This window comes from Thunnus maccoyii, chromosome 9 (assembly GCF_910596095.1).
Source record: "Thunnus maccoyii chromosome 9, fThuMac1.1, whole genome shotgun sequence".
Taxonomy (NCBI): Eukaryota; Metazoa; Chordata; class Actinopteri; order Scombriformes; family Scombridae; genus Thunnus; species Thunnus maccoyii.
In genome coordinates, this window is record NC_056541.1 from 1,508,513 (window position 1) to 1,535,940 (window position 27,428).

General features: G+C 41.9%; 2 protein-coding genes and 1 long non-coding RNA gene across 6 annotated transcripts in view; 2 read left to right on the plus strand and 1 right to left on the minus strand.

Moving 5' to 3' along the window:
• The window catches only part of qsox2 (quiescin Q6 sulfhydryl oxidase 2), a 15,629-nt gene extending 14,638 nt beyond the window's left edge, over positions 1 to 991 (plus strand). For both annotated transcript variants that reach the window (XR_006098221.1, XM_042422170.1), the window contains one exon: positions 1 to 991. This exon is cut by the window's left edge. The gene's annotated coding sequence lies outside the window, so the exon portion shown is untranslated.
• A 9,606-nt stretch (positions 992 to 10,597) lies between these two features.
• On the plus strand, positions 10,598 to 27,131 carry LOC121903277 (nucleus accumbens-associated protein 2-like). Of its 3 annotated transcripts, none has more exons than XM_042420143.1 (8): positions 10,598 to 10,686; positions 15,813 to 16,622; positions 18,057 to 18,262; positions 19,814 to 20,073; positions 21,810 to 21,986; positions 24,196 to 24,301; positions 25,774 to 25,871; positions 26,365 to 27,131. In XM_042420143.1, the coding sequence occupies exons 2-8, from the start codon at positions 16,179 to 16,181 to the stop codon at positions 27,000 to 27,002; spliced, it is 1,929 nt and encodes a 642-aa protein (XP_042276077.1). In that variant the 5' UTR covers positions 10,598 to 10,686; positions 15,813 to 16,178; the 3' UTR covers positions 27,003 to 27,131. The 3 variants fall into 3 exon arrangements, with proteins under 3 accessions (XP_042276077.1, XP_042276075.1, XP_042276078.1); XM_042420141.1 differs by lacking the exon at positions 10,598 to 10,686 and adding an exon at positions 11,573 to 11,632 and having other exon boundaries at positions 14,665 to 16,622; XM_042420144.1 differs by lacking the exon at positions 10,598 to 10,686 and adding an exon at positions 11,848 to 11,967.
• LOC121903278 lies at positions 18,204 to 23,397 on the minus strand. The gene is made up of 3 exons (XR_006098006.1): positions 23,072 to 23,397; positions 22,873 to 22,930; positions 18,204 to 18,284 (listed from the first exon to the last, which is right to left on the minus strand). It is a non-coding gene; the product is annotated as an uncharacterized LOC121903278 (long non-coding RNA).
• Positions 27,132 to 27,428: the final 297 nt, after the last annotated feature.

Here is a 27,428-nt window from a genome sequence, read left to right on the forward strand (position 1 = left end):
CTTACAACCTGAAAATAGTTTTAATGTAGTAACGATCCAGTTAGTCATTAATGCTGTAAATGACTCCAACACAGTAAAATTTGCATTCCTAAATCTATTTGTTATAATGTTGCTTTTATTTTATTTTTTACTTTCCATAAACATAGAAGTGCTTTATTTTGAAAAATTGGAAATTGACAGGAAGTCACACTGGCGACGGCGCACAGGTCCCGTTCTCTCATGTAAACGTCACGACCGTCTCCTTCGGGAGGTGGTCGTGTCTCTGTCCACGCGCCAAACACGTTAAATTCTCTCATCAACATCCCAGCATGCAAAGCGAAACCGGCTACGGGAGCCGAGTAGTCGGTCGTATCTCGTCCCCGCAGCAAACAATCCGCTCCAGTCTTGGTTTGTGATCCAGACCTCCTCCACTAGAGGGTCCGAGGAGGAAAACCAACCAGATAACGCCCTAAACTACCCAGAATCCCACAGGAGGGACCCCATGAGAGACCAGGACCACAGGGGGACTGAACGGGACCAGACCGGTCTCTCAGACTTCACTGTGTGCCAAATGTCTCACCTGCCGACAGACGACTCACCTGTCCTGTGTGTGTGTGTGTGTGTGTGTGTGTGTGCTTGTGTGTGTATATATTTCTCTTTACTGTGAAACATGGACTGTCCCGATGATGATTGATTGAAGTGTTATTGATCAGCTGATTGGTTATTTTAAACGACGTCCACATGAAGCCACTAAATAAGAGTTTCAGCTCATTTCTGCAAATTCATCCGTCCACATGAAAACACCGACACAGGTGATTCTCCTACTGGGCACGTGCAGGTCAGCCACAGAAAACCAGTGAAGAAGAAACAGTTTACTGTTTCCGCTGCGGCTTCCTGACGTTTAGTTTATTGCAGCAGATTTTAACAGTCTGAGCAGAGAAAGATGGTCGTTTAACTCTGAACAAGCTGTCAAAAGTAGAAAATAAAGAGAACAACACTCGTATGAAGCGTCCGCCATTGTTGTTGTTGTTGTCATTTCTTCTTCTTCCTCTTTCTACTGTCACCGTCTGTTCTGTCAGTGATTTGACGGCTTTTCCCTGAACCTGAACACGCTACACATACCGGAGGCTCCGTCTCCAGGAGAGAAAATACACATTTTAACTAAACAGAAGAAGAAGAAGATGCGTTAATGAATGAAGCCGACTCAGCGTGAACATTAAAACACATCAAGTTTATCTTGTTAAAACATATTAAAGATGTGGAGACTTAAATCAGACAAACTGACCTGAACACTAAAAATATGTTAGAAAATTTAATATTTTTATTTTTTTAACTAAAAAAAAAGAGCCAGAAACAAAACTATATAGAGAGACTGATACAAATATTTAACTGTGAGGTTTAAAAACCAGATAAGTGTGTTTCTGTCCACCTGTTTTTATTTTCATTTTCAGTGGAAACACTGGAAACAGTTTAAACCTGCAGTGCAGAACTTTTCCACATAAATAAACGTATTTTCCAAACAAGTTCACAGGATGCTCACGTCAGATAAACCTCTGGTGATGCAGTGACTGGTTTCCGGTGAAATGACGTCATGCTCGGCCCGCAGGTATCTTCCTCAGACTGCAAGGCATCCTGGGTACAAATGTCTGACAGTCTCACATGGTTGTTGTAATTTCCTTTCTAGGACTGTTGCTATGTCGCTGTCGTCAGGGGAGAAAGTTACCGTTTAGATTCCCAGCACGTGGTCAGTTTATCAAATTAACGCCTGTTTGGAAATTTGCTCCGACGTTTTGAGAGCTGTGAGGAGCCACCGCCGGTGAGACCAGCTGGTCGGATCCGTCATAAAGCTCCTTGACAGTGTTTTTGTTATTACTCTCACCGCCAGAGGAGGGAGACAAAAGTTCTGCTTTGCAGGTTTGAATCTGTGTACAAAGACTTTCCTGTTTGAGGATTAACAGCAGCTGTTGAAAGCAAATGTAAACAGACTTAATAAAGTGAATAAATGACGATGTATATGAAGCATGTGACCATTGACTGTATATAAACATGACAGCTCCCCAAAAATGAAGCCAAAACATCTGGGTCGCCCCCTGGTGGCTGGCTACAGTGTAGGTCATAAGTCCCGCCCCCTCCTTGTTAGCGAATGGGACATGAAGAAATAAAAGGTGGGTGTGGCTTCATGATTGGCAGCTGTGACAGCAGCTCTCAAACCTCCGTCAGGCGGCGGGACGGCTGAGGGGGCGTGTCCCGCCACCGACTCTACTGCACAGACTCATGGATGTATAATAAGAGCTGGATAGGGCGCCGCCACTCAGCCTTGCAGCCAATCTCTCCCTGCGGCCCAAAAAGCATTTCCCCCCCCACAGACCACCATTGTAAAAGAGACGCGTGTAAAACTGTTGACAGGACACCTCGAACTGCAAACACCGTCAATTATGACTCATGAAGGTTTCATGTTTGTAAAACTTTCCTCGAGCCGAGAAAAGCGATTTAAAAATCTGTGACGTCATCACCATGTAAAGTCTATGGGCCGAGCGGGAGCTCGTGGGCGGGGCCAGCGGGGGAAACACTACTGCGCATATTCAGTGGGCCGCACAACGCGGAAGCAAACCCGGAAACTAGAAACTTTTTTTTGGCGTATGCGCCAGTCGAGCAATTCCTATAAGACTGAATGGGCGCCATTTTTAGTCTTTTAGTATCCAGCTGCTATAATACATCCATGCTCTGACTGCAAATGACATCACACAAGCAAGATGGCCGCTCCCGGCAAGGAGAGATTTTAGCTTCACTTTAGCAGGAAGGAAGGAAGGAAGTGGAGACACGTCGTCCATCTTTATATGTAGTCAAGTTATGTGACTGAAACGTCACTGAAGAGCTGAAAACATCAGATCTGTGTGGAGCGATGATGAGGAGACTGTAACCTTCCTCACATCAATACAAGAAACTAACAGAAACGTCATATTTCCATCATGTTTTCCATCGTTTGAGTTTTGACTGTCGCTCTTTTATGATGTCATCTCGTTGTGTCTCTTCTTCTGCAACTGTTTAACGGCACCGACTGGATTAATGATATATCGTCATTATTTGTTTTTAACATGAACACGTCACACAAGCATTATTGACAAAGATGCTTAACTTTTATTATTGATACGACTGATATTAGCTGAGCAGGATCATTTACTGTGTAAAAATAAGGGCACATTTTAAACTGAACGTCACTGCAAATCAAAGGACCTCTGAGGTCAGAAAAATATTTTTTTTAACTGTCAGGTTTTTATGACACTCGTGTCTGATCGTTTCTTTTAGTCCCTGTTGAGTTTCCAAACATCACAGCTGATGAAAGCAGCTCCATGTGGAGAAACTCCGTCGCTGGACTCTCACTCCAGCACCTGAAGGCAGCACCAGGAAGGATTCATGGATCACTTTGCCATTTTGAGAAGGATCATCTTCAGTCTTGCACGATACGCCCGCTTTACTACACAACACACACCCCTGACCCCTGACCCCTAACCCCTAACTACCCCCCCCCCTCATGCCTAAACCTAACCAAGTTAGCGTGTCGTGTAGTAAAGTGGGTCTGCAGATAAACCTACTCGGCTATTTAAAATGAAAACCATCACAGAAACACTTTCATTAATTCTGATATTGATTGGAACAGTTTTTAACATTAAAGATGCAGCGGAGTTAGCTCGAAGCTAATTAGCATCCGTAGTCCCCCACAATCAAAACATACAACAACACAACAACAAACAGTACCAAGCAAAAAAAAACAAAAAGAAAAAACACAGAATACACCGTACAAAATACGAAATACAAAGCTATTGTAACACAATAACAACTATAAACAACAATAAAAAAAACTAAATTAGACCAAAGTAGAAATGCAGCCTGAACAAGTTTTCAGAAATGTAATAAATATAATAAATATAATAAATTAATTCATCATTTACTGACATTTCTGTTCTGATGCCTCATGTTACGTTTTAATAAACCAGAAATGGAGAAAAGAAGAAGAAACACATGAACATATGAGTCAAATAGAGTAAAAACCAGTGATTGAAAGTAACTAAGTACATTTACTCAAGTACAGTTTTGAGGTACTTGTACTTTACTTGAGTATTTCCATGTGATGCTACTTTCTACATTTCAGAGGGAAATATTGTACTTTCTACTCCACTACATTTATTTGACAGCTTTAGTTACTTTTCAGATGAAGATTTGACACAATGGATAATATAACAAGCTTTTAAAATACAACACATTGTTAAAGATGAAACCAGTGGTTTCCAACCTTTTTGTCTTTTGACGTCTTACAAAAAGCAGTGTGTAGTCGGGGTCACATTTCACATGTCTATGAGTTGTTAACAGCTCCACCAAATAGTGATTTTTCCCTCTAAACTTCTCACATGCTTTCATTTCAATAAATGTTCAAATGATCCAATATTTCAGCAAAAATCAAAGATTAGAGAAAAAGTCCAAAAACTGAAAACAGATTTGTGTATCAGAACTTTGTTTTTTCTTCTTTCCTCTCCCATTAATCATCTCACCACCCCTCAGATTTATCTGCTGACCCTTTGGAGGGGCCCGACCCCTAGGTTGGGAACCACTGGACTAAACTAGCTAACTGTATATAAAGTAGTGTAAACTAGCTCCACCTCCAGCAGCTACAACAGTAACATGCTGCTCTAACACTGATGCTTCACTATTAATAATCTAATGATGTCATATATAATAATATATCAGTCAGAGGGACCAAACCACTACTTTTACTGCAATACTTTAACTACATCAAGCTCATAATACTTATGTACTTTTACTGCAATACTTTAACTACATCAAGCTCATAATACTTATGTACTTTTACTGCAATACTTTAACTACATCAAGCTCATAATACTTATGTACTTTTACTGCAATACTTTAAGTACACTGTAGGAAATATCTTACAGAGAATTCAGCAACAATGAATAACTGCAGTGAGAAAAACTAAACTAATTAAAAGTGATGATGTCATAGATCAGCTGATGATGTTATTGTGATGTTTGTGTTTGTCGTCTGAAGTTAAAACAAACATTTGATCATTTTGATCAAACGTGAAATTTTTTCTTGTCATGTTTGATTTTAAAAAGAGAAAAATCTCAGCTGATTGTCATCATGTGACTGTTGAACAGGTGACATCATCAAAGTTCAGTCAGTCAGTCTCAGATTTAATATTTTTATCAGTCTGAAGCCATAAAAATCTCGTTTATAGATTTTTCCTCACGTCTGTTTCTACGGAGGATCATTTCACCCAAAAATGTTTTTTTATTTTTCTGAACTGTGGAGGATCATCTGTTTAATGGTTACTGTGAGGTGGCAATTTAAAAATGGAGGCTTGTGTCTGACTATTAAATATAAGTTTGTATTTTTGAATCATGTCGACAGATTTAATTGACTCCTTCAAGAGCGTCCTTAAAAATAATAGTTTATTTGTTATTTTCTGTTTAAGTTTTATCAGATTTTTGCTTTAAAGTTTATTTTTTTTCTTTAAAATGTATTTTCTTTTCTCTGTAAAATGATTCCATTTCCTGTAACATTTATTTATTTTTCTCTTTTAATGATTTTTTTTATTTTCTTGTTTTGTCTGAAATGATCCTCCGTACTCGTCGTCTCTTCGCTGCAGGTAAACAAATCTTTTTGCAACTCTGCGGTTTTGATTCTCGACCTGTAATTTATTTATCGGTAGTTTCTGTTTCCTGCAGGTCGTCGGTTCAAATCCCCGAACAGACCGAAGCTTCGTTTACTGATGACTGAACATGTTCAACTGTCTGTCAGCTGATCTGTTTATTAAAACACATCATAAAGTGTAAATGTTGTAATTATTTACATCTTGAGATTTGATCATCATTCAGACAGAATTGACATTAAAATCAATACCAGGTGTAAATGTGATCAGATAATCAGATAATCAATCAGATACAGATCTAATACTCTACTGGAGTGTTTTTAATGTATGTTGCTATAAAACAGGACATGTCCCGAGCACATGGGGGACCACAACGAAAACAAAATAATTCATACTCTCAATTTAATAATAATCATTTAATAAAAACTCAGATGACGTAATCAATCGATCTGTTCAGCCTGTTCCCCCTTCAGTCAGCAGGAAGTTTGAAGAAAGAGATGAAAACGTTTCCCTGTAACGTCGTCAAAGCTTCTGTCTCCCTCTTCTGGCAGTGAGAGTAATTACAAAAACACTGTCGACGTGTTTACATCACAGGCTCCGCCTCCGTCGCCGCCTCCGTCGCTGCTGTTGTGGCTGTAAAACGCTGGATAAATTGTTTTGAGTGTCACACAAAAACCCAAAATGCAAAATGACTCGTTTCACTATGAAGAATTTGATCCGTTCAGTCCGATAATATTTGATTAAATTATTTTATCCTCATTCACGTTAGCAGAGCGGCTAACGGGATGTTAGCCGCTCACAGAGCTCAGTACGATTCATCCAGCCAGCGCAGGAAAACTCAGTATACTGTGAAATACGGAGAGATTTAATCAGCACTGTGTGAACTCGTTTGACTTTAATATAACGGACGTTCATTTATACGTGAACGTTCTGCACTGCAGGTTTAAGTTGAGTAAAACTTGTTTGATTTACTTCAGGTTCTGTTAAATCTAGAGCATTAATTTGTTGTTTCTTTCTCTATGACCCCTCCTGGACCCCGTAGAGATGAAATGAGGTTATTTCAAGCTAATTCTGTTTGTTCTGTTTCTTTTCATTTACATTTACTGTAATAAGTATTCCTGTGTTTCATTATGTTATAAATATATTTAAAAAGTTAATAAAAATTTTAATTACAAAAAATGCTGCTTACACGAACACATCAATGAATCCGTACTCATATTAATAATATCATAATATATACTGTATGTGATTAATAAAACACACTAAAGGGGCCAGTTTGTATAAGGAGTACTTTTACTTTTGATATTTTAAATACATTTTACTGCCGATACATTACAGGACTTTTACTATGCAGAGTGTTTTATTGTGGATGTGATCGACTCCAGATGTGGCCTGGATGATCTGATTCTGCTGCATCAAACTTTCCTGAAACACTATTAGAGCAACAATATAATTAATGACTTAACGCATCATCAGCTTGGATTTAATCAAACCGAACAAAGTGAAAATTAACTGACATCAAAAAACATTAAAAGTACCACAAACAGAAACAGGTTGGTTGTTTAAAGTCTCTTTCTTTCTATTTGTGAAAGAACCAAAACATCCTGCACACCTGGACTCTCAGAAGGTAAAAAATTAATGGATTGAATTTGGACAGTTTGAATTCTAACAGACCGCTAACACCATCCGCCTGTCTGCACACCTCCTCCACATCACTAACAAACAGCAGCACAGATGAAGCTGAGCTGTGAGGAAGAATGAGATGAGTGTGTCAGTCACAAAAGCTGCAGCTGTTTCTGAATGCTACGACACAGCATCATAAACCGTAAACTAGCTGCACTTCAGAAGGACGTCTTGAGTTCCACCGACGGCCGCTAGCTGCTCCAACTGACTCCCATTCAAAAAGACTCAACTCCCCTCTAGAAATACTGAGTCAATCATTGTTTTCAGTTAGATATTCTGGTCTCAATCTCTAGCCTCTAATAAATGTGCTGGTGGTCATTTTGGAAATTATTGCTCCGTTAATAAGATTTGAAGACTTATAGTAGCTTTGATGTCTGCTGTGTGGGCGTTGATTGACAGTCGGCTCCGAGACTCACACTGAGTCAGACTACATTTTCAATATTTCACTAAGATTAATGTTACTTGATTATGATACCTGCCTTGTTATCACAATTTAGCTAAAGTAGCTAACATTAGCCTAAGTGTGTAGCACTCAGTATTCCCAGTAAGCTAACATTAGCCTAAGTGTGTAGCACTCAGTATTCCCAGTAAGCTAACATAAGCCTAAGTGTGTAGCACTCAGTATTCCCCGTAAGCTAACATAAGCCTAAGTGTGTAGCACTCAGTATTCCCAGTAAGCTAACATAAGCCTAAGTGTGTAGCACTCAGTATTCCCCGTAAGCTAACATAAGCCTAAGTGTGTAGCACTCAGTATTCCCAGTAAGCTAACATAAGCCTAAGTGTGTAGCACTCAGTATTCCCAGTAAGCTAACATAAGCCTAAGTGTGTAGCACTCAGTATTCCCCGTAAGCTAACATAAGCCTAAGTGTGTAGCACTCAGTATTCCCGGTAAGCTAACATAAGCCTAAGTGTGTAGCACTCAGTATTCCCCGTAAGCTAACATAAGCCTAAGTGTGTAGCACTCAGTATTCCCAGTAAGCTAACATAAGCCGAAGTGTGTAGCACTCAGTATTCCTGGTAAGCTAACATAAGCCGAAGTGTGTAGCACTCAGTATTCCTGGTAAGCTAACATTAGCCTAAGTGTGTAGCACTCAGTATTCCCGGTAAGCTAACATTAGCCTTAGTGTGTGGCACTGAGTATTCCCGCTAAGCTAACGTTAGCTTCTGTCTGAGGTAGTGGGATTTTTTCGCTGTAATACAGCAATTGGCCACTGGAGAAAGATTGGCGTTGCTGTATCAGCTCTCTAAATACATCCATGTCCAATGCAAACCAATGGGTGACATCACACCCCGCCATCTTTATATACAGTCATGGAGCCGGTTCTCTGGTGCTGATGTGTCTAGGTGTGTTTCCATCCATCCTTTTTCACGTGCTTCTACAATTTGTGCATTAAAAAACATATGTGGAAATGCTGGAAATTCTAAAAAAAAAAGTCAAAATATTGCAAAAAAGATTTTATGCTTGGATGAGGTGTGAAAGTTGATGTGTGGATAAAAGCAAAATGACGTACAGGAAACATGTGACTCAAACATCCCTGAAGCTTCCGCCCCGCTGGAGAGACCAAACATGGCGGCAGACGTTTTTTTCACTGTCAGCTCTCTTCTTCGTGTCTGTGTAACTGACACAGAGCTGCTGTCAAAACGCCTCCAGCAGCAGGAAGCTGTGATGTCATCACGCTCTCCATCACCACAATGTGATGTCACGTCTCCATCGCTTCAGCTCTGACTGTCGTTCTGTTCATTACATCTTCTTCTTTTTGTGGTTTATTGCAGTTGACAGGAGAATCAGCACCAACTGTTCACTGAGATGTGCTCGACTGTTAATATTCACAACAGTAATAGATGGAAAAACACATTAATTTGCATTTCCTTTTATCGACTTTCTGAACCGGATTTCTGTTCGACCGTTTAAAAGACATTTTCTTGTGGTTTGTCAAAATCAAACTGCTAATAAAGAAGGAGAGCTGTGCTGTGGTCATGGTGATAATCACAGTAATGATGATGATGATGGAAATGCTCGGCGGTGTCGTTAGCATCAGACGGTTTCACAGCAGGGTTTAGATAAAAACGGTATCAGTAAGGGTCTGATCAGAATCAGTGATCGGGATATCCTGACCCCAAACACACACACACACACACACACACACACACAGTCATGTTTCCACCTCTTCTGAGGACATTTTCATTAGCTTACATTAATTTCCTGAAGACATGACAGTGAAGTAACAAAGACGTTTTTGAGTGGAGGGAGACTTTACATTACGGGGACCTTTTGCCCCAAAAGACTGTTGAGTCCCCACAATGTATGTATAAACAGATTTATGTCCCCACAACATAAGCAATACATACACACACCAGCACACACACACACACACACACACGCACACACACACACACGCACACACACACACACACGCACACACACACACACACACACACAGCTGGCTGCACAGCTACTGTACAAGTCCTTATTTAGCCTTGAACACCTACCCACCCGTCACTCTCTGTAATATTGGCTGTAGGACACCAAAACCTGTTTGTCTCTCTCACACAGACAGACAGACAGTTAGAGAGACAGACAGGCTGTTATTATATATATATGTATGTATATATATATATATACATAGAGAAAGAGAGAGAGAGAGAGTCTTTCATGTTAGAAACTATACTGTGATGATGGAAGCTGAAGCTGCAGAAAGCTGCTGTGTGTGTATATGTGTGTGTATATGTGTGTGTGTATGTGTGTGTGTGTGTGTGTGTGTGTGTGTGTGTGTGTGTGTGTGTGTCAGCCTGGCACACAGTCGCAGTATGCACGCTATGTACTCAGCATGCCAACTCAGCCTCGGCACTGCAATGCAGCGCTGTGCATTTGGCCAAGTCATGCCACACACACTCACACACACACACACACACACACACACACACACACACACACACAAATATACACACACAAACACACACACATATACACATACACACACACACACACAAAAGCGTGTGTGTGTGTGAGCAAAAGTGTGTGTGTGTGAGTATAAGTGTGTTTATTTTATTTTCAACCTTGCAGTGAGTTCTTCCCTATAGCGGATGTGTAATGCATGCTCACACTCTCTCTCGTCCTCTGCAGGGCAGTTAGCCGCATTAGCTCCCTCGCTGTCCTCAGATGACTCCTCCTCCTCCTCCACCTCCTCCTCCTCCTCCTTGGCTGTCTGCTGTGTCTCTACCTCCCCCCTCCCCCCTCCTCCCCCCCCTCCCCTCCCTCCTGTGACACACCAGACGATGCGTTGACTGAGCGGAGGAGAAGAAAACCTCTCCCAGCCAGCCAGCCGTCCTGCCTGCTGCATGGAGGAGAAGCAGAGGAGGTGAGGAGCTGTCTCTCCATTTACCTGTCTGTCTGTCTGTCTGTTGGCCTGTCTGTCTGTCTGACGTCCATCCTCTGCTAACTATATCTGTCCTGTTTGTCTGTCTGTCTGTCTCTCTTTAACCCACCTGTCTGTCTGACTGACTGTCTGTCTGTTTCCACTGCTGTCTCCCTGCTGTCTGTCTGTCTGCTCAGACTGTCTGTCTCTCTGCTGCAGCTACACTGTAAACAACAATAACGCTGAACTGAACTGAACTCTGAAACAGACTCAACTTACCTGGACTCTACTGGACTGTACTGGATTGTACTGGACTTTAGTGTACTGTACTGGACTGTACTGGACTGTACTAGAGTCTGCCGAGCTCTGTGTTGGAGTTTGTCAGCAGCAGAAAAATGTGTAAATCTGTTAATGGAGTCTGGTTTATGATTATTGCTTTTGCAGTTTGCAGTGAGGTGTTAGTGGAAACCAGTGAGTCCCAGTTCAGAGTCAGTCAGAGAACCTTTTAAAGTGAACCGTCCTGTAATCTGCTGTTAGGGTTTTAAATCTGACTCTGATACTAATCTGCTGATACTGAGTAAGGATCATTTCCAGGACTCTTTTTTTTCCTCCAAATCTAAAACTCTCCCTCCGCTCAGAAATGTGTTTCTCTTCTTCGGATGTTTGTTCTTCTTCTCTGTGCAGAATGATGCAGAGTTTGTCTTCACATTCATCTGCCGAAGACGGAAAGTTTCTCTGAACTCATTGAAAATCTGACTTTAAGGGGGCGGGCCTTAAAAGCATGATTTGTGACATCACAGATAGTTTGAAAGCCAATCATAGTCCAGTATTCAAGTGACATAAGTGTGATGTGGAAACTTGAAGCCTCCAGTTCACAAACACTGAGAATAAACTTTACAGTGAAGGAGGAGACGTCTGCTGTCCGCTGGAAACACTTCTGAAATTTAATGTTTGTATATTTATAGATTCTGGAATTTTTATTGAGGGAGAAGGAGTAGATGTAAATTTAAAGATTTAACAAGATAATTCAACTTTTTTGTACAAACCATATCAGACACAAGTTATTATAGTATTCTATATACAGTAGATCTTAATCCTACAGTACAGCCTGGAGGGGATCTTGAAGATCTGTATGGTCCTTAGCAGATGTGTACACGGATACGTAGTAACTCTGTTTATGCTACTTTCTGGAGTCCACTTGGAGGACGTGTTCCACACTTGCACATCTAGATTGGCGTCTAAAGGAAGACAGGGTTGTGACAATGTGGTCACAACAAGTCGGAGGTACGCAGGCCTACACGTACACCCTCTGATGACGACATTTAGTCAGTGTACTCGTGGATACGGGAGGTATAATTTCAGCTTATAACAGTTTCCTCACCGTTACTTGGAGAAATAAGACAATATCACGCACCAGGGACGCTGTCAGCTGCCTGCTGTGACTGAATAAAAGTTACTTAAAGGATCATTCTGGCGACTTTCTATATTTTTCTTCATATTTGGATCCAAACCAACAATGAACTGATCTACTAACAAGTATTGTGTGTGTATCAAAGCCTCTGTGTGCCGTAGACCTCCGTTGTTGTCCAAAAACTATTAAAAACACATCAGTGAAGACAGTGGTAGCTTGTTAAGCAATGGCTCCAAAGAGTAAAAACAGCGATAGTAACCCTCAGGTTTGAGGTTCCTAGTACAGCCACTGAGCATGTGCGGGAATGTGGTTCTGTTTACAGCTTCGCTAGCTTGATGTGCTACATCACACAACTTCTTGACTTTGTGCTACATTATAAATTTCTAAAAGAAATTCAGTACAAAGTCAAGAGGTTGTGTTATGTAGCACAAGGAGCTAGCGAAGTTCTGTAAATGGAGCCATATTATCACAGTGGCAGGTTACTATTTTCTCACTATTTTTAGCCGTTTCTAAAGAAATTATAGTAAGAATTGTCTTCAGGGACGAAGGAATATGTCACCCAGTGCAGCGATGTGGCTCAATGATGTGTTTTTAATGATTTTTGGACAACGACGGAGGTCTACGGCACAGAGAAATAAAATATATCAGACTTTGGATACACAGACAATAGTTGTTAGTAGATCAGTTCATTGTTGGTTTGGATCCAAACATGAGATTTGTTGACATGAAGAAATAATAATAATAATAATAATAATAATAATAATAACAATAATAATAATAAACTGTATTTCTATAGCGCCTTTCAAAACCAGAGTTACAAAGTCCTTCACAAAATACAATATCATAAAATATAGGTGCAAGATAACAAACACAGAGAAATAAAACAAAGAACATCATACATAGAAAATACAATAAAAACAGGGATTTCAAGAAGTGATCGAATGTAGAGAGATAATACAAAATATCACAAAAGAACAACATAAAAACATTTGAGTAGGCATTATAAAGATATTACACTAATGCCAGTTTGAACAGGTACGTTTTTAAAAGCTTTTTAAACTGATGCACTGACTCAGCTGATCTGATACTGAGGCGAGTTTGATCCACAGCGTCGGAGCTAAAACAGTAAAAGTATGATCCCCCTTTGTTTGGAACTTTTAACAATATTGATTCTCTGATCTGATAGAAAATCACAACCAAAACCTTCAAATCAGAATCTGACTGATTAATCTACAGCTAACAAGTCAGCTGCTCTGTGAGGCTGTATTTGAGCTAAATGCTAACATCATGCTCACAATGATAATGCTAGCATGTTGATGTTTAGAGGGTATAATGTTTACTATGTTAACTATGTTGGTTTAGCGTGTTAGCATGCTCACATTCACTAATTAGCAGTAAACACAAAGTACAGTTGAGGCTGATGGTAATGTCATTCGTTTTGCAGGGATTTGCCCAGAAACCAAAATATTGGACAAAATGACATTTTGACCAGATGATGGTGCTATATGAAAATTCAGAGGATCAAAGTTATTATAACTCATCCTGAGGGGAACATGAATGTTCATACCATCCAATAGTTGTTGAGATATTTCAGTCTGAACCAAAGTGTTGGACCAACAAACTGACGTTGCCGTCCATAGAGACATGCTGCTAGCATGGCTAAAAATAAAATGCTATTATGACACTGATGAAGAAACTGTGTTTAATGTGGATCAATCACATCTGACTGATACTGCTCAATAAAAGATTCACTTAAAAAGTTCACTTAAGAGTGAAACAAGCTCTGTTCTGGTATCAGAATCGAATTTTGATTTTTTAGTTTTTTAGTGTTCAACGTGAGTTTGGTAGGATAATCTGCTGTTTGTACTGTTTCTAATAGATATCCATTATGAGTGCAGGTCAAAGTAAAAATATCAAAACTATGTGGTCCTGTGAAATGCAAACATTTTATATGTTTAGAGTTTAGAAGAAGTTAAGTAAGTTAATGGATGAAGCCAGGAGGTCAAAAGCAGACTGTAACAAGGAGAGGGTTAGATGCTGTAGAGCCGATGGCGCACAAGATGATGTCATCAGCATAAAGATAAACACTGCAACGTTCACTAGGAAGATAAATATTATCTATATATAGAGTAAATAACAGAGGGCCTAATACTGATCCTTGTGGGACACCTCCATTAACCCACAACAGTCTGAACTCCACTAGAAAGATCTGATGTGAAACCAAGAAGGTGGGTCACTTCCTGTAAGGTCCCTGGAAGTTATCCTTTCTTTTAGGTTCCCAGAAGTGAGGTGTGTAACTTACTTCTGGAGGAACACAATGGAAATAAGCCTTTATGGCTTTTTTTGTGATTTAATCATCGATTATTGTAACTATTTTAAATCTGTATGTTTTGTATCATCAAATAAATTCATTAAATTATCCTGGGGACCCTATTCTCTTTCCAACTGGCTCACAGAACTGGGGTCCCCATATGTGAGGTCTGTAGTTGAACTCTCTCAGCTCACATGCAGTTTCACATACAGTATGTGAAAATATGTTTCCTGAACTCCATGTTTGTTTGTTTCTTCAGTTCTTCATACTGTTGTAGTGAATGATGAGCAGTCGGACTGAAAATTTTCACCTGTCTGTTCTCTGTTGGATCATCTGACTCTTCTATAACACCTTTCCTCTCTGGTGACACACAGTCGCTCTGAATGAATTTCAGCTTGCTCAGGTCTGATACTGCTAAACATTTTGTATTTTGTTTCTTTGTTGTGAGAAAAACTAGTTAAAGAGCAAAGTTTTGCTGACCTGTGGTGCTTCAACTTCTCAGTGGTCGCAGTGATGTAGAAATGTACTCCAGGGTGTGTCCGCACAGCGAGCAGTGCAGAGATGATTACCTGAGTCACCATACAGTGATGTCATCAGGAGGAGGGAATAAAAAGCTGAGTCTGAGCTTCTTGGCTTTCAAGGAAAAGCACTTTCATCACTTCCTTCCATCGTTTCCTTCAAGTTCCTTCAAGGACTGAGAAGCTTAGCTTAAAGTGTCTGAAACCTGTTGAGACTCTACACAGTTGGGTGAAAGCTGTGGGAACACTGACCTTAAATCAGACTTCAGTCATGTATGATATATATGATGATCTGCTGGGTTTTGTACTCAGATTGACCAAACATGTAATGAACTTACATCAAGAACCTGGTTCACCTGAACAATAGCTGTGCTTGTGTTTTATACTTCCTTACATGAATTAACCATGTGAACTATTCCCAAAGAAAAAAGCACATGTGAAATTCATGTTTTCATATGTGAAATATGATATATCACATGCCAATTTTTGACAAAATAATCTCAACTCAAAGCTCACTTACTAGCTTTTTCTGGAGTTTTTAACCATATTGCACAGTCTTCATCAGCAAATGGACTTTGTCAAATGTGGTTTTCTTCAATCTCCCTTTTTTGCTGACAGAATTGTATCATACAAGTACATGGAATAATGTTTGGACCTATTCTTTTTATTTGGTTAAGTTGTTCTTTATATTGTTGTATAGTCATAATTGGTATAATTATAATTATAAAATAATATAGTTTAGAGTGGTAGAGAGGAAGAGGCGTCTCAGATGTGATTGTTGTTTTCTCAGCTTGTTCTGCAGGTAGATGAGAAGGTGTGAAACTTGCATCCTTTAAACGTCTCCTTTCTCTCCTTCTGTCACCTTCCCTCCTCCCTCCTCATGTTCTAGTTGTTTCTATGTGTTGAGCTGACCTCCATCTTGATGATCTACAGCCTCCTCCTCCCCAACCTGCCCTGACTTCTACACCTCAGACTTGAACTCCACAACACCCCCCCCCCCACCCCCTTCCCTCAGTCTTGACCACTGACCTCTAACCTCTGAGCCGGCTGTTCTTCCACAACAACAACATGGATCTGAAACGTTTTGGAGGTGATATCTGCTGCATCCCTGGCACTTAAACATTCCACACCCTCCTCCACCTCTCCTCTGTCAGTCTAACTCTGGCTGGTCAGGAACGTCTCCTCCTAGCCACCGGCTAGTCTGAACACTCAGCCACTTCCTGTCCCGTCCTCCTCAGGAGTGGCAGCGTCCATCATGTCGGAGGGGCTGCTGCAAGTGGAGATCCCGGACTTTGGCAGCAGCGTGCTGGGCAGCCTGAATGAGCAGCGGCTGCAGGGACATTACTGCGATGTCTCCATCCTGGTGCAGGGTCAGGCCTTCAAGGCGCACCGGGCCGTCCTCGCCGCCTCCTCACTCTACTTCAGAGACCTTTTCAGCTCTGCAGCTGAGTCCTCTTCCTCCTCCTCCTCCTCCTCCTCCCAGGCGGTGTTCGAGCTGCCATCCTCAGTAACACCGACGTGTTTCCAGCAGATATTGTCGTTCTGCTACACGGGACGTCTTAGCATGGCCACTAGTGAGCAGCTGGTCCTCATGTACACTGCCGGCTACCTGCAGATCCAGAACATCGTGGAGCGAGGCATGGAGCTGATGATGATGAAGGCCTCTTCCTCCTCCTCCCCTCTCTGCTGTGACTCACAGGTGGGTTTGACCATGCCCAGAGAGTTCTGTACAGACAGTTAGGCCAGATAGAGTAAAAACTATAGACCGAGTTAGTCCAGGTAAACCAAAAACTATAGACCGAGTTAGTCCAGGTAAACCAAAAACTATAGATAGAGTTAGTCCAGGTAAACCAAAAACTATAGACCGAGTTAGTCCAGGTAAACCAAAAACTATAGACCGAGTTAGTCCGGGTAAACCAAAAACTATAGACCGAGTTAGTCCAGGTAAACCAAAAACTATAGACCGAGTTAGTCCAGGTAAACCAAAAACTATAGACCGAGTTAGTCCGGGTAAACCAAAAACTATAGACCGAGTTAGTCCAGGTAAACCAAAAACTATAGACCGAGTTAGTCCGGGTAAACCAAAAACTATAGACCGAGTTAGTCCAGGTAAACCAAAAACTATAGACCGAGTTAGTCCGGGTAAACCAAAAACTATAGACCGAGTTAGTCCAGGTAAACCAAAAACTATAGATAGAGTTAGTCCAGGTAAACCAAAAACTATAGACCGAGTTAGTCCGGGTAAACCAAAAACTATAGACCGAGTTAGTCCAGGTAAACCAAAAACTATAGACCGAGTTAGTCCAGGTAAACCAAAAACTATAGACCGAGTTAGTCCAGGTAAACCAAAAACTATAGACCGAGTTAGTCCAGGTAAACCAAAAACTATAGACCGAGTTAGTCCAGGTAAACCAAAAACTATAGATAGAGTTAGTCCTGGTAAACCAAAAACTATAGATAGAGTTAGTCCTGGTAAACCAAAAACTATAGACCGAGTTAGTCCAGGTAAACCAAAAACTATAGATAGAGTTAGTCCAGGTAAACCAAAAACTATAGATAGAGTTAGTCCTGGTAAACCAAAAACTATAGATAGAGTTAGTCTAGGAAAAACAACAGCTATAGAGCTCATTAAGACATAGAGATGGATAATCAAAGTAAGAAAGGCCTTCAGCATTATAAAAAATAACTCGCTATATGATGTTAAGTCTCATTTTATCCTTCCAGTGAAGTTCAGTTGCTTTCTGGCAACGAGGGTTTTCATTTTATAAATGCTCCAATACTTCATTGTGTTCATTGTGACCTCTGGCTACACAGCAATCAGTGATTTCACAGTGTTTTTTCCATCAGTCTTCACAGACAAACTATTTGCTTTTACCTCTGCGATTGTGTTTATTTCTCAAGGCCCCGACTTCTATCGTTGATGGTTTATTGTCAACAAGCATATAGATATAGTTCTGACAGGACAGAAGGTTAACTCTGAAGATATGTTTCAGTAATCACACCTTTGCATCTCTTTAGCTTTGTAGACAAAGTAGCTGCTGTTTAAAAGGCCAGTGTGTTACCTCTTCATCACCTGTAAGAACAAAGAAGACATTTAGGAATAACTTTATTTAAACACATTGATGGATTACAGACGACCTCAGCAGATGAGCTCGGGGGCTTCGACACCTCAATAGTCCAGCAGCAGCAGCAGCACGGTGCCCCCCAGCTGCAGGAGGCCAGTCCAGACCAGCCGTCCTTGAGCCCTGAGGAGCTGCTGCTGGCTGTCAGCAGGATCAAACAGGAGAGAGCCGACACACCTACCGGTGAGGAGAACGGCGGAGGAGGAGAGGAGGCCAGGTGAGGACATACATGTGTGAACCTGTAAACAAACAATTCAGTATTTATCACTAAATGCTAAATGATTATCCTTGAGGCCTAACAAATGTGTTTATATGCATGTTTACGAGCAAGTCTAATTGTTGGTTCTCTTGTTCTCCGCCTCAGTTGGCGCATTGCTATGTTTCTTGGAGTGTTACGGCTGTAAACTGTAAATCTTCCACAGGAATGTATTTTGCATGCTTGTGCCGAAGAAATACTAATGAAATGAGCGCTCACTCCAGGTACCTGGGGTTAAAAAAAAAACAGAGATCCAATCTGAACAATCTAAAACAGACAAGTGGAAAACCTACCCAAAGAGTTTAAGAGAGACCTGATTCAAAGGGACATGAGGCAGCGTTGGAATTTAATGGGGGCTCAGGGCAAAATGCCCCTAAAAAATGTAAAATTGCCCTTGGAATTAGGATGACGGGGGCTTTTAAATGCCCTTGTAAAATAAACAGCTAAACAGAGACTTAGTATGTTTTGCAAAGTGTGATTTTGCTCTGTATTCAAAGTGCAACAGCTGGGCTTCCATACCACACAGCTACTTACAGTTACATTACCAACATTTTTTTAAATTTGCAAACGTGTCACAGCTGAGTCACCGTCAGTTGGAAATGAAAGTAGGTTAGAAATGTGGACGGTCGCTGAGCCTAAAAAAGCTACCAAAGTTGTCATTGCGCATGTTATTTAAAACCATAGAACTCCATACATGCAGACAATCAGCAATGTTGTTGAGATGTTGAACTGCGACATTGTTACATAACGATGTGTTTATTGTTTCTACCTTTGAAAGTAAAATATGCATTAAATGGGTAAAAATACTCACACAGTTATTATCTGTAACTGGGATTATACCTCAGTGTCAGACTATTTTTACCCATTAAATGTTCTTGCATTATAAGTTTCGCTTTTTTTTAACAAGAGTCATTGAATATTAGTCTGTCATTGGTCTTTTATGAGGACAAAAAAGCCCTTGTAAAAAAAGTTAATTTCCTACCCTGACCTGAGGACAGTTAGAGCAGGTACAAAACTGTTATCCCCATTTGTACGACTCATCATGTCCCTTTTTATTAGAGTAGGCTTTTCGACTGGCCTTCAATTATGACCATTCAGAAGAGGTAGAAACACTTTCCTTTGAGACCAAATTATACTTCATGCGTCTGCATGGCTGCAAGGGTCCAGGGGACGTACATTTTGTCATCTGCCCATCTACAAAATTTATGACTATGTGCAAATACCACAAACACTTCATCCAGACACCCAATTTAGTATCAACATAACCACGTCCATTGTTGCACTATATCAGACCCCTTAGACATAAACTTCATTTGAGATTAATTTCAAGAATACACCAACCTTCAGACTTTATCTTATCCCGGTTTTAACAGACAACTGTTATCTCTGGTTTCATAAACCATTTCTGCATCAAAGCAAGCCGCTATACTTCTGTCACCTGTCTCCTCCTTGTCCTCCTCCTATCAGTCTTTCTCCTCCTGGTCTGACTCGTCCTCGTTGTTCTGTCCTCAGAGTGGACATTTCGGGGGACCTCCAGACCTCCAGGGGCAGTGCTCTGTGTTACCTGGGTGCAGGTGGAGGTTTGGTTCCGGGGCTGCAGTCCTACCTGCTGGCAGGCGGGGGGCGCTCTAGTCCAGGAGGATCCAGCCTCCCCACGGACTCCCCTCCCTCCCACCCTGCCACCGAGGAGGAGCTGGAGGAGGATTACTATGGCAACACTGTCCATGCCGGACTATACCAACACATCTACGGTCACCCTGGTAACCACTACAGTAAGTTACATCATGGTACAACCAAATCTTAAAAATGAAACAGCCCAGTATGGAGGTGCGTTAACCACAAAACTACAGAGTGGTGACCAGTAAACCATCTGCAAAATGAGATTTTATTAAAGAATGAAGGGGCAGACAGACTGGTGAAGGGCAACAGACATGATGCACTGTGAAACCCTGCATCCATTTAGCCCTTAAACAATAAACAACTAATGGATTAAGTCCTGCTTGGATTTGACAGACAAAAACAGGTGATCGTCCTGCACAGGTAGGCAATCAATGTCCACAGAAAAAGCACAAATTCCCAAAGAAATCAAGGCAAGTACAAAAGGTAACTATAATAAAGGCTTTTTTGGTGCCCATTTAACCTTGTTCAACCCAATAGTTCCATAAAACTATGGAGCCACAGGAGCAAAACTCAGGAACTATAAGTTCCCTTACAGTATTGTCTGTCTGCGTTCCACCGCATCTGTGGAACAAGAACTGTGAAGATTCAGCAAAAAAAGTCTTTAACATCAAAAACCACCAAGACCGTCCCTCATCCTGATATTGATTGACACATAGTGCCTCCTTATTACATGAATAAAGTTGTACACAAGTTGTAGCAGCCTGAGATTTGTGTTTAACCAATCAAGGATGTCCAATACTGCAATAGATCAGAAAGCTCAACCCCCAGAGCAGGGACTTCGGTGGGCCAGGAACTACAACTGAGGAGTTAAATTTAGACACTGGTAAGAAATAGTTTCTGGGCCATCAGAAAGACCTACACCCAGGGTGCATCCTTACAGCCAGATCATTAAGACGCATGTGATATAACCGTGATATCCCCAGTTTGATACCACCAAGTTAGTAGTGGTAGCTACAAGTCATCCCCACATTAAATGAATGACACTCATCCCACCCATTGCTTCCCCTGACCTGGGATGCTCCATGCTTGTAGACAACTCTGCCAGCTTCGCCAAGCTAGTTTACATATTGAGATCCAATCACAATGTGGGTGGAATCAAGATAACAAGAGTGCTTATAAATACCAGATGTAAATGCAAAGGATCAGATATCAGTGTCCAGATACAGATCACATGTTAATACCAGGTGGAAATGGGGCCTAAATGCACCTCTGGACTTATGAAGCTTCTGAAACTTCATTCATTCAGACTGTGATGTGTCTAAAGTGTTCACCATCATCAGTTCAAGTCTGTGAAGGAGTGCTATGAGATTTCCATCGATATTCATAACCAGTTTTATTAGTTGGAATAAGACCATAATTTGCTGTCTAACTCTGCAGATTGTGACAAATAAAATCAAAATGTTTATCTATTTATGTTTGTGTGAAATATCAATCCTTGATTCATCCCTTCAAGCGGACTCTTTGAAAGCCACAGAAATTGATGTAAAAGCCACAGACTTGATGAATTGTTGAGTTGGACAGACCTCCCAGGAACATACCCGATAAGTTTACGAGTGCTGAAACCTGTGTGAGGGGAAGTCTGGACATTTGGATTTAGCCAAAGATGTCATAGTTTTCCCTTGAGGCAAGTCTTACCTCATAGTTTCCCATTCACCTGAACACAGTCAGTTTTCTTGAGGCAGCATCTAGTGGACAATAGAGGAACTGCAGCCTAAAACACTTCAGCCTCAACACTCGACAGGTTAATGCACTTTAATATTGTTTTCATATTGTTGTTGACAGGTTTTGCTGACACCCCCCTTTTTCTCTGTCTTTGTCATTGGTTTAGTCCAAGAGAAGATGGAGATGCTGCCCCTCCCATTGGCTAATGAGCGTCGGCCTTGTGTGCTGGTTGGTCGAGACAACATGGCCCTACCTGCCAGTCTGATCAGTCAGATCGGGTATCGCTGTCACCCGTCCCTCTACACTGAGGGAGACCCGGGAGAGAAGGTGGAGCTGGTGGCAGGTAGGACTCACCTGTCTGCAGGTTACTGGTGATTAGTAACAAAGTGAAGGAGTTCAAATATCTCGGAGTCATGTTCATGAGTAAGGGAAGAATGGGGCACGTTTTTTACTGGTTGGTTTGTTACAACCCTGAACCCATCAGGGACAAGATGAGGAGCTCAGACCAGAGAGCACTGTTAAGGTGGCTATATAATCCCTCAGACACGAGGCCCATTAAACCCACCTCTCCTGCGCCTTTCTGACGGTGGATAAGGAGGCATGGCCATTTCTATAACATTTTCTTCTTTCCTCTCCCATCAATCATCTCACCACCCCTCAGATTTATCCGCTGACCGTTTGGAGGGGCCCGACCCCTAGGTTGGGAACCACTGGACTAAACTAGCTAACTGTATATAAAGTAGTGTAAACTAGCTTCACCTCCAGCAGCTACAACAGTAACATGCTGCTCTAACACTGATGCTTCACTATTAATAATCTAATGATGTCATATATAATAATATATCAGTCAGAGGGACCAAACCACTACTTTTACTGCAATACTTTAACTACATCAAGCTCATAATACTCATGTACTTTTACTGCAATACTTTAACTACATCAAGCTCATAATACTTATGTACTTTTACTGCAATACTTTAACTACATCAAGCTCATAATACTTATGTACTTTTACTGCAATACTTTAACTACATCAAGCTCATAATACTTATGTACTTTTACTGCAATACTTTAACTACATCAAGCTCATAATACTTATGTACTTTTACTGTAGTAGGATTTTTCATGCAGGGCTTTTACTTGTAATGGAGTATTTTTACACTGCTGTATTGGTACTTTTACTTAAGTAAAGGGTCTGAATACTTCTAGCAGCCATTTTCTGTGTTTACCTGTAGAGATGTGAATGTGTATCCTCAGAGAACCATAATTCCAGCCTCAGTCTGGAAACTGGATGAACAGGGAAAGATGGATGGATGTGGGAATATTTTAAGGCAGCAAAGACTTCACTTTAGATGCTCAGATAAAATAGCAGAAAGTGAATTTTTTGCTCCAGGTAGAAACTAAGGAGGCATTTTAAACATGTCTTACTGTTCTTTGCATTGCTGTTGTGTTGTCATGGTGACAATGCCGTTAGGAAGGTAATTAAACACAAAACTGTCTGGAAGAGCTGACAGAGGCAGACACACTAAAGCAGGGCAGGAATTATACCACAGTTAAACAGCCAGTGCTGTGGATGCCCCCTTCTAACATGAACTACCCACATGGCCAGTTTGGCGTTCCCTGTTTTGAACTGACCGTTGTGCCATTTAAAGAAAGTTGCAGATTTCCTCATTTAAAACTACATGTGACGCAGCAAATAAACAACTCTAACCCTGCTGGACATCAACAGTAGTGTGAGATTTCTGCCACTCCTGCAAATGTATGTGTAACGTTAGCATAAACATTAACAGCTAACCCAGCTAGCTAACATTAGCTAACAATTAATGTGATCAGCCCAAGCAGCTGAACACCGTACAGTGTAAATATTAATACATGATGTGTTTTAAAGTTACCAGGATATTGCTGCATAGTGTTAGCTAACTACAAATGTACATAGAGTTTATAACTTGCCGTGAGATCTGACGGGTCACTACTTTTTCAGCGTGATGTGACGTTAACACACACACACACACACACACACACACACACACACACACATCCATTTCTCTACCACTCAGGAGAGTCTGACAGCTGTTACATGACTCTGAGCTCTCATCCTAGTGTCTCTGAGAAGTTCATCAGTGTGTTTAATGTTTAACATGTAAAAAAAAGTGTTTTAAGTCATTTTTGTGACTGCTCCTATGATCTCAGACTCTAATGCTAATAGTTGCAGGGTGTTTTTGATCACCCGTAGCCCATTTATAGACTTTTTTTTATCATTAAAATATAAGTATAACAAACATTGTGTACAATTTTAATAAACTCAGTGCTGTTTTTCAATACACTGAGTCCTAATTGTTGATTGTAGACTGTTTTGTCTTCATACAACGTAATTATCACTTATTGTTATTGCACCATTGGTTTTGACCTTAGTGCCCTTCAATTTGGCCGTGATGCCCCAATAAACTTGTATTTATCAAAGACCAAAGTGGCCTTACCCTGCTAAAGAGATGAGTTATGTAAACCATGGTCATGTTTTATGTTCTGATCTTATTATTTCTTTGTGTGTGCAGGGTCAGGTGTGTTCATGACGCGTGGTCAGCTGATGAACTGTCACCTGTGTGCTGGAGTCAAACACAAGGTGCTGCTCAGGAGACTGCTGGCTACGTTCTTCGATAGGTGAGCTGTTAAATAAAGTTTTTATCTCTGCGTGTCCAGTACAGACATCGGTTCAGCTAGCTTAGCTTAGCATAAAGACTGAAACCAGGAGGAAGCTGCTGGTCTGGCTCCGTCAAAAGTTCAGAAATATATCTACCAACCTCCTTAAAACCAACTCAGAACATAAACAAGGCCATCGGAACAATTTATTGAGGACTTTCTGCTTTTCTTAGCTGATATGTTAGACTTAGACAGACAGATAAAGCTAATGTCTAGTCAGCAAGTTTTACAAAAAGTAGCCTGAGGATTCCTTCAGCTGTCTCCGCCTGTCACATGATCCTGGTCCTGCATGTTGTAGCCAAGTGTCCCCATTTACAACCATCTGTAACTCCATAAATGTGACACAGCTAAGCTATGATTGTGACCCCTGTGTGGAAATCAAGCCCAAAAGGACAGAACATGCCTCTAAAACTCAGAAATTAATATATAAATCTGGTTTTATGGACATATATCCATCTCTAAAATGGACACATCTTCTTTTTGTATAGCTCTAAACAGAGAAGGATGTTTTTATATGACTCAGAAACAGATATATGTCCCTTTTTGAATAGTAGGCCTCTGAGGAGGATGTACAGTGTATATATATATGTATATACTTTTTTTTTGATGGCCGCCCACCTACAGCCCGGTTCTGCTTGAGGCTTCTTCCCTTTAAACTTCTAAAACAGATATACGAACATTTTTTCACACCTCAAAATACATATGTTTTTTCATTTTGAATGTTGGGTGATGTTAACCAATAGGAGCACAGAGCGCTTTTCATCTGTAAACATGGTGAACAGGAACATGAATGATGTTTTCTGTCAACGGTTAACAAACGGCGAGCTCTGATTGGTCCAACATAGAGTCTGTCAGATCTCAGAGCCAATCGCAGCAAGAGTTCATGACTCTATGATCGAGTGACCTTCTCAATTAAATATCCTGTAATCTGATCCTGACACATCAGACTACAGTTGGGTTTACATCAGTGTATCGCACACACACACGTGATGACTCAGCAGTAATCTGATTGGACAGTCGGTATAACCTGCTGAGATATCTCTTCCCGTTCCCGTGAACATGTTTGAAATTAACGAAAAAGACGCGACATCACGACTGTTTGTCGCGCCTGTAATTGATGTCTGCAGATGCTCTGACATCATCAGACATAATCAGACGTCATGTGACATCATCAGACGTCATGTGACATCATCAGACATCAGGCTGCGTTAAAATAATCCAGAAGATTCTGACTCTCGGCTACAAAAACCTCCTTCACAATACAGCTGCTGCTTTACATAACTGTTCTGTCACATTGTCTCAGTGTGAGTGTGTGTGTGTGTGTGTGTGTGTGTGTGTGTGTGTGTGTGTGTGTGTGGGGGGGGGGGGGGGGGGGGGGGGGGGTAATCTAAAGCTTGGTATAGGTGCTGATTGGGTTGTTATGGTATCCATAGAAACACTCTGGCCAATAGCTGTGGGACAGGGATCCGCTCCTCCACCAATGATCCGAGCCGAAAGCCGCTGGACAACCGAGTGTTAAACACCGTCAAATGTAAGAGACACACACACACACACACACACACACACACACACAAACACACACAAACACACACAAACACACAAACACACACACACACACACACACACAAACACATACACACACAAACACACACAAACACACAAACACACACACACACACACACAGTCTGACTCATGGTTGTATGTCTCTTTACTGTATTTTGGAAAGACTGAGACATTTCTTTCTCCTCCTCATCTTCTTCATCCTCTTCTTTTTCATCCTCCCCTCCCTCTTGTCCTCCTCCCCCTCATCTTCCTCTTCCTCCTCCTACTCCATATTCTCGACTTCTTCCTCTTCTTTCTTTTGTTCTTCCTCTTCCTCCTCCTCATTCTCCTCTTTTTCTTTCTCCTCCACCACCTCTATATCCTCCTCATCTTCCTTCTCCTCCTCCCCTGTCCTCCTCTACCCCTTCCTCCTCTTTGTCTTCCTCTCCTCCTCCTCTTCCTCTCCTCCTCTTTCTCCTCAGTGTACTGTCAGAACTTTGCTCCTAACTTTAAGGAGAGTGAGATGAACGTCATTGCGGCCGACATGTGCACCAACGCCCGGAGAGTCCGTAAACGTTGGCTCCCCAAGATCCAGTCGCTCCTCCCCGACAGCCTCCCCGCCTCCTCCCACCCCCGCAAGAGCAAGAAAGGAGGAGGAGGTCAGGGCGGAGGAGGAGGTCAGGGAGGAGAAGCTTCGGTGCAGCCCAGCGGCAGCCCCTTCGAGCTGGACCTGCGGCAGCTCAGCGCCTCCTACCTGGGCCTGGAGTCTCCGTTGTACGCCGAGCGGCGGGAGCGCGAGAGGGAGGCGGCGGCAGAGCGAGAGAGGGAGAAGGAGGCCCTCCTGCCTCACCTGCAGTTCGTCGGGTCTCGTGGGGGAGGAGCGGGGCAGGCGGAGGAGGGGCTGATGGGAGGCGAGGCGGACGGGGGAGGGAGGCTACAGACTGAGCAACCCCCAGAACTCCCCCTCTCCCTGTCCTCCTCCTCCTCCGCCTCTTCCTCCTCTTCCTCCTCCTCCTCCTCCTCACACCCCTCCCCCCAGCCTGCAGAGCCCGCCCCCACTCACAGGGGATTGGCCGACACAGATGAGAGGGGGGCGGAGCCACTTGAAGACAGCCAATAAGCTTTCTATTGCATCTGCCTACCTGTATGTAAATAACACAATAGCTACCTGTCCCCCGTCTGTCTGTTTCTACCTGTCTGTCTCCCTACCTCACTACCTGTCCACCTGTCTGTCTCTACCTGTCTGTCTCCCTACCTCACTACCTGTCCACCTGTCTGTCTCTACCTGTCTGTCTCCCTACCTCACTACCTGTCCACCTGTCTGTCTCTACCTGTCTGTCTCCCTACCTCACTACCTGTCCACCTGTCTGTCTCTACCTGTCTGTCTCCCTACCTCACTACCTGTCCACCTGTCTGTCTCTACCTGTCTGTCTCCCTACCTCACTACCTGTCCCCCGTCTGTCTGTTTCTACCTGTCTGTCTCCCTACCTCACTACCTGTCCACCTGTCTGTCTCTAACTGTCTGTCTCTAACTGTCTGTCTCTAC